Source organism: Bombina bombina, chromosome 9 (genome assembly GCF_027579735.1).
Source record: "Bombina bombina isolate aBomBom1 chromosome 9, aBomBom1.pri, whole genome shotgun sequence".
Taxonomy (NCBI): Eukaryota; Metazoa; Chordata; class Amphibia; order Anura; family Bombinatoridae; genus Bombina; species Bombina bombina.
In genome coordinates, this window is record NC_069507.1 from 45,947,935 (window position 1) to 45,960,356 (window position 12,422).

Below are 12,422 nucleotides of genomic sequence, written 5' to 3' on the forward strand. Positions count from 1 at the left end.
TTAATTTTAGATGACTTTAGACTTCAGATATCTTATTGAAATAGATGAAATGCTGCTCACTTGATAGCATGGCTGGGTAGTTTAAAAAAAAAAAAAAGACAAGAAAAACAATGTAACATTCGGATTATTAAATTACAGTTTAAAATTGTCATTAAGCTATTAATTTATGGTAAAACGTACAAATTATAATAATGTAATGGCAGTATTAACAAGCCCCCACTAAATTCAAAAAGTCAGTCTATATAGTTTTGACTTGTATGTCTTCAGATTTCTATATAATCAGTTATGCAAAAAATATATATATATATAAAAAGAAAACAATCATATATTAAAAAAATACTCTATTTAAATGAAAATAAATAGATAATTAAAGGTCCTATTAATCTTGCAGTGTTTGGGCTGCTATATATGTTTCCATTCCAACAGTGACATATCAATAGTAAACTCTTTCAAATAAATATTTTATGTTAAATATTCTGTTCAACTGTTAAAGGGATATAACACCCAACATTTTTTCTTTCATAATTCTGATACAGCATGCAATTTTAAGCAACTTTCTTATTCACTCCTATTATCAATTTTTCTTTGTTCTCTTAGTATCTTTATTTGAAAAAGACACCAATCAGCAAGTGCTACCCAGGTGCTAAACCAAAAATGGTCCGCTCCTAAGCTTACATTCCTGCATTTCAAATAAAGATACCAAGAGAACAAAAGAAAATTGATAAAAAGAGTAAATTAGAAAGTTACTTCAAATTGCATGCTCTATCTGAATCATGAAAAAAAAATCCCCCTGTTGGGAGTAAATGAAAATATTATTGGTAATGGTGGAAGATGCAGGGGGAGCACTCTCAATGAGTCATCAACTAATAACCATCGTAGAAATGTGGAAGGAAGGAGCACTCAGCCGGAAAGCGACAAGTGAAGTCCTGGCCTGGCATATAGGCAGATGGGAGCCCCTGCACCTGAAATATGTGGACCGGGTGTGGATTTCTCTGGTCCACATATTAATGATCACCCTGTGTCACAAGAAAGCTTAGGCTCCTGGTCCACCCCCGTGCACAACATTTTGACTGCGAGTGCGCAGTTAGAAGCGGCACTGCAGCAGCATAGTTGCGTGGACAAGTGTGGTAGAGCTGTGGAGTTTGCGACTCACACAGGTGAGGCGGGACTGCATCCCCAAATAAGTTATAGTCACTGCCGGTAATTAAAGTACTGCCTGCCGTTAGTGCTTGCTTGATTCAGATTGCTTCACTTCCAACTAAAAACATCCATAGTGGCTGGGTGGTTAATATCAATCTGACCTCACAAATTTAAATATTTATTTTTATGATCTTTACATTTTGACCCCCCCCCCGGGCCGTGTTTAGGGGCAACCAGGAAGCTGCCAGGGGCGCCAACCACACAGCAGGGCTCCTCCTAAACATGAGATCTGAGTTTTAATCCTGTTGATACAAGTACAGTCATATGCCATTCAGGTATAGCTTACCTTAAACTATTTATTATCAGGGTATTGTCAGTTATTAATCAACTATTATCAGGGAATTGTCAGGTATTAATACACTATTTACTATATGGGTTTACCCTGATAATAAATAGTTTATTAATACCTGACAATACCCTGATAATAAATAGTTTATTAATACCGGATAATACCCTAATAATAAATAGTTTAAATAAAAAAATCAACAACTTTTTTGAAGGATGGGTGGGGGTAATGAAGAGAGGGGCTACTCATAAATGAAAAGCCTAATCAAGGGGTACGGAAGAGAAAACAGGTTGGGAACTGCTGCTTTAAGGTATTAACCTTCATATTTTCATAGCTGAAAAATAAACAGATTTTACACTTATTATAAAGTATTTTCTCCCTCCCATTTCAAATATTACCAAAAAAAATATTGAAAAGCAGTTCAAGTGATTTTAATTATTTATCTCAAACCTATTCTGATAAGTAAGCTAATCCAAAAATAAAGAAGTTAAAGCTGAATTAAAAAATATAAATAACCATTTTGACTTGAGTGTCCCTATTAATTGGGATTTAAGCTGGTGCAAAAACTTTAACATTGAAAAAAGACTTACAAACTGAGAAGAAATGTGTGGAAGTTGAAAAGACCAAAATCTTTGGAAAAATACAAAACAATGTATTTTCTGATTAGAATATTGATGTTGTAAGATTGATAATAGAAGTAAATTAGAAAGGGTTTTGTTTAATTAAATGCTCTATCCAGGGCCATCTTTAATATTGATTGGATCCTGGGCAAAAATTTTCTTGGGCCCCCCCCCCCCCACCCCATGCAATTTCGCTCTCCACCCCAACATCCCAAAAAACAACTAAATCAATTTTTTTTATTATTATTAGCCCAGCGGTGGATCATCCACTGCTGGGCTAATCATTTAAAAAAAAAAAAAAATTGCAATATATGAAACTGGACCTAAGCAGTACTAATAAGTAAATAAATATATAAATTCCTCCACTGTGGATTCATTTAATATTCATTTGAATGTGATTCTGGTGTGAGGTTAACTGGTTAAAGAGATTTAGGGCAGCCAACAGGAGCAGAGCAAGGTAAAGGAGGAAGCATGGAGGTGCAGACAAATATAAGTTTACTGACTGGAACAGCAGAACTACTATGGGAAGCTGTAAAATCTGAGACAGAGAAAAAATAAAAACTATAAAAATAAACCTTACATTAATGTGTGAAGTATCAGCATGACGCTATACATCAGCCACACCAGCACATGTCGCTTCTTTGCTAGGAACAAGTTCCCTCTCACCCTGAACTAGACAATGCTGCATGGGGAGGGGCGTGTGTGCACTCACTTATTCTTCCCACTGACACCTTTCTACAAAGCACTATTCCCCTAACAAACTTCAGTTAGTTGATCTTAGGGCCACAGCAGAAAGAGCAGGGCTAAGGGGACCAGTAGACTGGATGCTGTCTGTCCAAGGCTGCATGGATACAGTGTGAGATGAGTCACACAGCCTCAAGACTGAAGAGAGCAGTGTATGCAGCTGCACAGATGCTCAAATCCTCATGTGCCTGCTGCTCCAGCTTTCTGCTGCATGCGCCTACAGTCAGCCCTACCCAGAAACAATCCCCACCACCAGAGCAGTTACCTGGTAACAGTGGTAACCCCAGTAGGACCTTTTCTGATGCAGTGGGAAATGGCTGGATGCCGAGTTAGGGCTTTGCATTCAGTGCTGCACAGTGCACATCTAAAACAGCACATGGCACTAGCTTGGCATGTCACATGACACCGGCACGGTCTGGCACAGTTTTTTAAAAAAATATAAGCAGAGTACTTTGAACTGTGACAGTATTAGGACTGAATGTGTGTGTTCCCCATGTCACATCAGCAGTCTGTTGGGCCCCTCAATAGAGACTGGGCCCAGGGCAGCTGCCCCTTTTGCCCTGTGTTAAAGACGGTCCTGGCTCTATCTAATCAGGTTTTAGTTTGTCCTCTATGTCCTTTTAAGTGATTATTAAAGTGACCATAAAATAAAAGTAAACTTAAATAGACTGGATAGGGGAAAACATTTTTAAAAACTCTTCAACTTACCTCTCTAATCAAGTTAACATACTGTATCTGTTCTTACAAAGTAATCCCAAGTGAGTTCAGGAGAGTGCATGAGTCCTTAGCCATTTAGAAGCACTGTTTGCAACAATGTTCATAACAATATTATACATACAAAAACTTCTCACTATGGCAGCAGAGTTTGCAACTATGTATAATATTGCTATAAACATTGTTGCAAACACTTCTCGATGACTAAGGACATGTGCATGTTCCTGAGCTCGCTTAGAATTACTCTTTAACAAAGAACACCAAGAGAACTAAGCATAAAAGTACATTGGAAAGTTGTTTCAAATCTCACGTTCTACCTGAATCATAAACATTTAATTTTGACTTTACTGTCCCTTTAATTTGTGCTTCTGTTCGAATTAATAATTATAATAGCACTTACGTCTAACATGCAAACTGATATTTTTGTATTTTTATCTTCTCTTTACATGCTTTTCACCATGCAGCAGATCACTTAGGAATTGAATTTATGGGTAAGAAATGATTTGCTTACTTATTTTTTTAAATGCATCATCTGACTGATATATAGATTTCAATGTTGTGTTTATTCTTAAGGTTTGAAAAAAGCCACCCCATTAAATCGAATTGTTGCATAAAAGTACTGCTCTGTAAAATGCTGGTGCAATTTGTTGATTTCTCTTGATCCTTCCTGAAGGGGTAAAGTTGGGCTTATTATGAAATAAAACTGTTCTATTCAATAATATCTGCTCAACAGAAAAATAGACGCTCCATTATGTTTTGTCCTAAATGGATGTTATCACAAAATAAGTGGTTAGTGGCTAAACAGCATGAATTTCTGAAATATAGCTTTCTCCTTGTGACAAATAACAATGTAAAGTCAGAAATAAAATACTGTTTAATATTCATAGAGTTAGGTATTTAAAAAAAAAAAGTAGTTGTCTCTTGATAATAACATTTTCAGTTGACTTAAAAGAGTGATACATTTTGGCAAATGTATTTGTAAAATGAAGACAATATTGGTGGCAATATGTTGAACTATACATATTGAGGGCAAGATTACATATGTGGCGTCGCCCGCAAAAGCTGCATATATTACTCCCATAAGCTAACATAGAACCGCGTTGCAAATCGGTATCACATATTCATCGCAGGGACTTACGCGGCGAAAATGGAGAGATTTTACTCAATTTTCACCTCGACACACATAGGCAGGCACAGCAAGTCTTGCGCTGAGTATGAAAGTACCGTAACTCCTGTAACTGGCGGAAAATCTTAACTAACACCTAACATTGCATGCGCAATATCTATCTACCTGTCAACCGCCAACCCCCACCACAATAACTAACAAAGTACATTAACCCCTAATCTGCCATTAACCCAAATCGCAATAAACCTAATAAAATTATTAACCCCTAATCCACCATTCACCCACATCGCAATAAGCCTAATTTATCTATTAACCCCTAAACATAAAAAAACCACATTGCAATAAACATAATTTAATTGCTAAACCCCCTAACCTAACACCCCCTAAATTAACCCCAAATTACATAAAATAATAAAAGACTAAATCTATACTATAATTGCATTTGTAATGTCTGTCGCCATCGGCAGTTGCGCATGCATCCTCAATGGAATGTTGGCTGGGCGCGCAGCCAAAATATTTCACATCCAGGTGGATTACGAAAATGGCAGGGTGGTGATTCATTCACCACCCTGCCATTTTCAGAATCCACGGTGATGCAGCAAAGGCAAATGGAGCATTACAAAAAAAAAAACGCCCGCGCAAAGTATAACAAAAAAAAAGAACCTCCCACACAAAGTATTAACACATACACCGCAAACCCACACATCGCAAAATAATAAAGTAATTAAGCCCTTAATCCCTTAACCATCAACCACCCACATCGCAATTACCTTAGTAAGCCCTAAACCGCAAAACCCCAACATCGCAATAAACCTATTTACCCTATTAACCCCTAAACCGCAAAAACCCCACATTGCAATAAACCTAATTAACCTATTAACCCCTTAAACTGCCAAAACCCACAACGCAAATAACTTATTAAATTACTAAGCTCCCTAACACCCCCTAACCTAACACCCCCTAAATTAACACAAATTACCTAAACTAAAAATTACTAAGCCCCCTAACACCCCCTAACCTAACACCCCCTAAATTAACACAAATTACCTAAACTAAAAAATTCTAAAGTTACAAAAAAAAAAAGCTAAGATTACAAAAAATAAAAAAGGCTAACATTACAAAAAAAAAGTTAAATTACCAAAGTTTAAAAAATTAAACCTAATCCCTATGAAAATAAAAAAAGCCCCCCAAAATAAAAATTCCCATACTCTAAGAATAAACTACCAGTAGCCCTTTTTGCAGGGCATTGCCCCAAGATAAACAGCTCTTTTACAGAAAACAAAGTTTAAGTCCCCCTAACAGTAAACTCCCCCACCCACCAAACCCCCAAAATAAAATAACCTAACACTAAAAAACCTAAACTACCCATTGCCCTGAAAAGGGCATTTGTTTGGTCATTGCCCTTAAAATCTAATCTAAATAAACCCCCCCCCCCAAAAAAAAAAACCTTAAAAAGACCTAAGTCTAACCCCCAGGTTGGTACTCACGGTTCCTGAAGTCTGGTGGAGAAGGTCCTGTTCCAGGCGGTGAAGTCTTTTTTCAAGCGGCGACCTCTTCTTTCTTCTTCCAGGAACATCTGGAGTGGAGCTGAAGACAGATGACCGAAGAGCTGAAGACCGGCGACCCTGGAACTGAAGACCGGCGATCCTGGAACTGAAAACTGGCAACCCTGGAATTGAAGACCGGCGACCGTGAAACCATGGAATGTGGAGTATCATCCTCGTACGATTGCTGCCATACACTGAATAGTGAATTCAAGGTACGCAATTAAAGATGGCGTCCCTTGAATTCCAATTGGCTGATTCGATTCTTCAAATTCAAATCAGCCAATAGAATGAGAGCTACTGAAATCCTATTGGCTGTTTTAAACAGCCTATTAAATTTCAGTAGCTCTCATCCTTTTGGCTGATTTGAATTTGAATAATCAAATCAGCCAATAGGAATTTAAGGGACGCCATCTTTAATTGCGTACCTCAGTGTACGGCGGCTATCATACGAAGAGGATCCTCCACGCCCCATGGCTCCGTGGTCGCCGGTCTTCAGTTCTAGGGTCACCAGTCTTCAGTTCCAGGATCGCCGGTCTTCAGCTCCGCGGTCATTGGTCTTCAGCTCCGCCCTCCGCTCCGCACCGGATTGTTCCTGGAAGAAGAAAGAAGAGGTCGCCGCTTGGAAGAACACTTCACCGCCTGGAACAGGACCTTCAGGAACGGTGAATACCAACCTGGGGGTTAGACTTAGGCTTTTTTAAGTTTTTTTGGGGGGTTTGCTTTATTTAGATTAGGGATGGGCAGTAAAAGAGCTAAATGCCCTTTTATGGGCAATGCCCAAACAAATGCCCTTTTCAGGGCAATAGGTAGTTTAGGTTTTTTAGTGTTAGGTTATTTTATTTTGGGGGGTTTGGTGGGTGGAGGGGTTACTGTTAGGGGGACTTAGACTTTTTTCTGTAAAAGAGCTGTTTATCTTGGGGCAATGCCCTGCAAAAAGCCCTTTTAAGGGATACTGGCAGTTTATTCTTTTTTTTTTAACTTTTTATTTATCATCTCAGATGTTTACAGACAAATATGTATTCACATACAATCATGAGTGTCCTTTACAATCCATAATGGTCTTTATAGATAAATATTACTCATTCCTGCAGTTATAGACAATAAAACATCTTCTGAGATTCCTTTTATAATTTAGTACTTAAACCATTAAACTCTACCACAAATTAACTATACAACAAAATAACACAATACAGTAATATTCCTTCGGGTAACCATATCTCCCTTTGGTCAGTTTTGAGATTTGTCTCCCCTAATATAAGTATCTTATTCGGGAGTTCCAAAACCACAATTGTGGGCCAGCCACCACTCTTCTAAACATTCTTAATCAAAGTTTAATAGCCACTCCCCCTTCAGCCTAGCATTAAGTAAGAACTCTGTGTTCCTTATGTGGTATAGCAACTGGGTTTGTGTCTGCTGTGGTAGATTATGTATGAAGCTTCCCCACTTGTTCATAAAGCCATGTGTTCTGTGTGACATGTCTCCTACAGAGTTATACAACTCAATGGTCAACTGATGAAGAAGGGATTTTTTAAGTTGTACTACTGTGGGAATGTTCTTGGAATTCCATGCTTTAAATACTAACTTCCTGGCTAGTAGTATGGCAGTGCCTAACAGCTTGCTCTGTTTATGTAAACCTCTAGGTAGGTGTAGTAAAAGTATTGTCTCATTATTTATTTCCATTTCAAGGTTAAAGTTAATTTTAAGCCAGTAGGCTATAGAGTTCCAATATTTAACCAGGCGTGAACAACGCCATAGCAGGTGGGTCAAATCAGGATTTTCTTTCTGATATTTAGGACATATGTTTTCTGTATGTGGCACCCATTTCTGATATATCTTGGGTGTAATATAGGCTTGATGCAGCAATTTGACATGTTAGTCCCTTAGATCCTGTGACAGAGTGCTTTTCCGTAGTGTTGCTATACTATTTTGTATTAGTCCAGAATCTACCGGTGTTCCAAAAGAAGAGGCCCATTTTCAGCTATATTTTCTACAACCATAGCATTGGTAGGTTCTAGTAATAGCCTATATATTGGAGAGATGGAGTATACGCCCTGTGTGAACAATGAAACTAATTGTACTATTGGACGCATCTTTTGCAGAATATCCCCCGTCTGTAAGAGGTTAGTAACATATTGTCTTGCTTGTAAATAAGCAAAGTGGTGTGTATGTGGCAAAGAGTACTGGGTTTGTATCGTTCTAAAACTTTTAATCGTATTATCTGTGTCATCTAGGATATGTTGGATATTTTGCAGCCCTTGTTGCTGCCCGACTCAAAAAGACTGGGTAGTAAGGCCCGCTATAAAATTAGGGTTCCCTTGGAAAGGTAAGTATCTAGTGCAAGTCTGTGGGATCTTGAGCCACGTACAGAGTGAGCTCCAGGCTCTTAAGGGTTCAGTCACTGGGAGTAGGTCTCCCACATGGCGTTGGAGTTGCTGAAATGTCAGATGGGGGAGGACTGCTAATGAACAAGGCTTTATCTGTTCTTCTTCTAGAATTTTAAAGGTGAAATGGTCTTTCTGGCCTAACCAGTCTATTACAAATTTCGAAAGGGCTGCCCAGTTGTAAAACATGAGGTTGGGCAGGCTTAGTCCTCTATGCTGTACTGAAATTGACAATCTCTGGAAACCTATTCGATGCTTTTTACCCACTCACACAAAATCTAAGATTTTAGTGTTCAGCGTTTTTAGGTCCTGTCCCCTTAGCATAACCGGTAACATTTGAAATATATAAAGTAACTTCGGGAAGGTAATCATTTTAATCATATTTATACGACCAGAAAGTGAAAGGGGTAACCCCTTCAGCCTTCAATTTGATTAATGACTTTTTTGATGATAGGGGGGTAGTTGATAGTATACCAGAGGCTTGGGTCTAGTGATAACTTAATTCCCAAATACATGAATTCGGTAGTAATGATTCTAAAATCAAATCCAAAAGTATCATGAGGGTTATTTCGAATAGGATCATATTAACAGCATACAATGATTGTTGCATATTCGAGGTACCTATTTTTAGTCCCTGAGTTTTCTCTCGAATGGCCTGGGCAAGGGGCTCTATATCCAGGTCAAACAGGAGTGGAGAGAGAGGGCACCCCTGTCTCGTGCCTCTATGCAATCGGAAGGCTGGGGCAATTCTCCCATTTATTATGACTGCTGCCACCAGGTCTTGGTATAAATTTTGGATAGCTTGGAGAAAGTTACCTGTGAAACCAAATTTTTCTAGGGTCAGAAATAAATATTCCAATATCACTTTATCAAAAGCCTTTTCGGCATCAAGAGCTAGCATACATGCTTTAGAACTCTTCCGCAAGTTATGGTCATTTCTGTTTTTCCAGAAATATGACAAGATTAATTGTACCTTTCCAATATTTTTAACTGAGGATCTGTCTTGTATAAATCCCGTTTGGTCCTTGTGTATTAAGGACAGCAGGACTAAGCCTAATCTGGTTGCTAATATTTTAGTCAATATCTTATAGTCCGTGTTAAGCAGGGATATCGGACGATATGATTCTGGCTTCAATGGATCTTTTCCCGGTTTTAGTATAAGGCTAATATGAGCCTCAGTGAATCTTTGGTTGGGTTTAGTGTGTCCAGTGATCATAGTATTATACATGTGTGTTAAAGTTCCTGAAATATCGGTTCTCAACAATTTATAGAACTCTGCCGGCATACCGTCAGGGCCTGGTTTTTTGCCTAAGGGTAGATTCTGTATGGCCCTGCTTACTTCAACCACTGTGATAGGATCATTAAGTGTGTGCAGTTGGTCGCCTGTGAGTTTTGGCAGGTGCAAGGTATTCCAAAATGCATCTACTTTGTCTTTACGTGTTTCCTGCAGACTATAAAGATTAGTGTAATATTCTGTAAAAACCCTATCTATTTCCTCAGTGCATGTATGTGTTGTGCTCATTTCTCGTATGGCCTGTATGACTTTCGGTGGTCTAGCCATTCTGGTTAATAGTGCAAGGTATCTGCCAGTTTTGTTCCCAAACCGATAAAACCTTGCCTGCATCTTAGTGGTAGTTTTCAATGCCTTTTGCAATAACAGATTATCTCTGGCTAGCTTGACTTACTTAAAGTTATTCCTGGTATTTAGACTAGGGGACTTAAGATACTTATTTTGAGCATTTATCGATTTTTTAAATAACAATTCCTCCTTTGCCATAGACCTTTTACAAATACCAGCAACATAGTTTGTAATTACACCTCTTAGGACCGCCTTTGCAGTCTCCCAGAATAATAAAGGATTTTGGAGATGTTGTATGTTAATAGTATGATATGTGTGCCATTCGCCTATTAGGTAGTTCAGCAAATTCGGGTCTTTGTATAAATAGGTGGGGAAGAACCATCTATTCTCTTTTGGTGGGTCTTTTTTAGTATTGATAGTCGGTTTGATTGGGGCGTGGTCTGATAAAGTGACTACGTCATTTTTGATGTTGACAATATGAGTATTTAAGATCCTGGAAACCAGAAAATAGTCTATTCGAGATAGTATATATTTAGAGGGAGGGATACAAGTGAAGTCTCTGACCTCTGAGTTACGTGAGCGCCAGATGTTGACCAGTCTGAGACCCTTTTGAAATGTATTAATATTTTTGTCTCTTTGTTTGAGTTAGCTCCAAGTGATACCTTAATTGGTGTAGGGGCCAGGTTTTTAAATCTGTCTAGGGGGACATGAGGTGCTATATTAAAGTTCCCTCCGACTATAAGAGGAAGGTGTGCAGATTTCAATAATTGTTTCTGCAGTTTCGTCCAAAAGGTGTTCTTGCTACTAATTGGACCATATACCCCTACCAGTGCCAGGGAGACATTACCCAGTTCTAGGTGTATTATAACATAGCCACCCTCTGCATCCAGTTCCTTATGTAAAATTCTATAAAACAGACCCTTTCTGAACAGAATTGCCACCCCTCTAGCTCTACTCCCTGGGAAAGAAGAACTAACAACCTCTTGTACCCAACCTTGTTTCATTTTAGTGTGTTCTTCTATGTTAAGGTGTGTTTCTTTTAGAACAGCAATATCCACCCCTTTATTTCTAAGTAGTTCCAAAATGCACTTTCTTTTAATAGGAGAGGTGACTCCTCCCACATTCCATGTGATTATGTTTACATTTGTGTTAGTCATTGTGTTCACAGGGGGTGATATTGTGTGCAACCAAACTATTATTTACTGAGTACATATAAAACCATTTGTTCAGACAAAATACTTGCTGATGACATGTGCACTGTACAGTCCGGATGTGGGTCCCAAATTCTTTGAAATAATATTGCGTTTCCCAGAAAAAAACTTCCATGCTCCTTTCAAGGGATAAGGATAGAAACTTCCTGGAGACATTACTGTAGATAGGAGAAAACAAACACATAGTTAAAACAAAAAACAACATACAAAACAACAACTATCAAAACAACAACATAATAGTGTAGAAGCTAGTACTCTCATTTGGTGCTCAGCCTAACTCCCTTCCCCTTTTATGTATAGGAGGAAATCTGGGAACCAGGAAGCAAATAGGAGAGATGTGTCCATGACTCTCTCAGTGTCCCCACTATGAGTTTTGGCAGTTTGCTAAATTAGTCCCAGTTCTTGGTTCGAGCCATCTTGGATGCCGGGTGTACCATTGATATCACAGGTGTCCATCTACGGCCTCTAACTGTGCCGCAGACTTGTCCATGTCTCTGTCCTCAACTTGTAAGAACATCTGAAGCTGTTTTGGAGAGTCAAAAAACTTTGGGCCATTAGCCATCTGTAGGGAACAGTAATGCCACTGATCCTCCACCATCAATCAGTTGCTTACAGTAAGGCGAAAATTCTCTTCACCTCCTAGTGACTTCAGATGAATAGTCTTGAAACAGCAACAGTTTCCTTCATTTGAAAGTAATAGGGCCTGCTTTACGATAAGCTCTGCCTGAGCAGCTCCACTTTATCCTTGAAATTCAAATATTTGATTAGGACACGTCTGGGTGTCTCTTTGTTAGATTGTTCCGATCTCGGCTAGCCCACTCTGTGTGCTCTCTCTGCCACACATGGAGCGTTGGTGTCTGACATTTTGAGCATTTGTGGTAGCTGTGTTTCTGCAAAGTGTAGCAGTGATGAACTTTGCACAGACTCCGGTAACCCCACTATACGCAGATTGTTTCTGTAAATTAGTCACTGAGGAGGACATTTCTCTGTGACAATCCTCATGTTCAGATACTC

The 12,422-nt window shown here is 38.7% G+C and overlaps 1 protein-coding gene across 2 annotated transcripts in view; it reads left to right on the forward strand.

The window, feature by feature from the left end:
• NRG3 (neuregulin 3) overlaps positions 1-12,422 on the forward strand; it is a 959,110-nt gene that overhangs the window by 795,889 nt on the left and 150,799 nt on the right. For both annotated transcript variants that reach the window (XM_053692070.1, XM_053692069.1), the window contains exon 4: positions 4,029-4,055. In XM_053692070.1, coding sequence (XP_053548045.1) covers positions 4,029-4,055 — 27 coding nt within the window. The remainder of the gene's footprint in view (positions 1-4,028; positions 4,056-12,422) is intronic.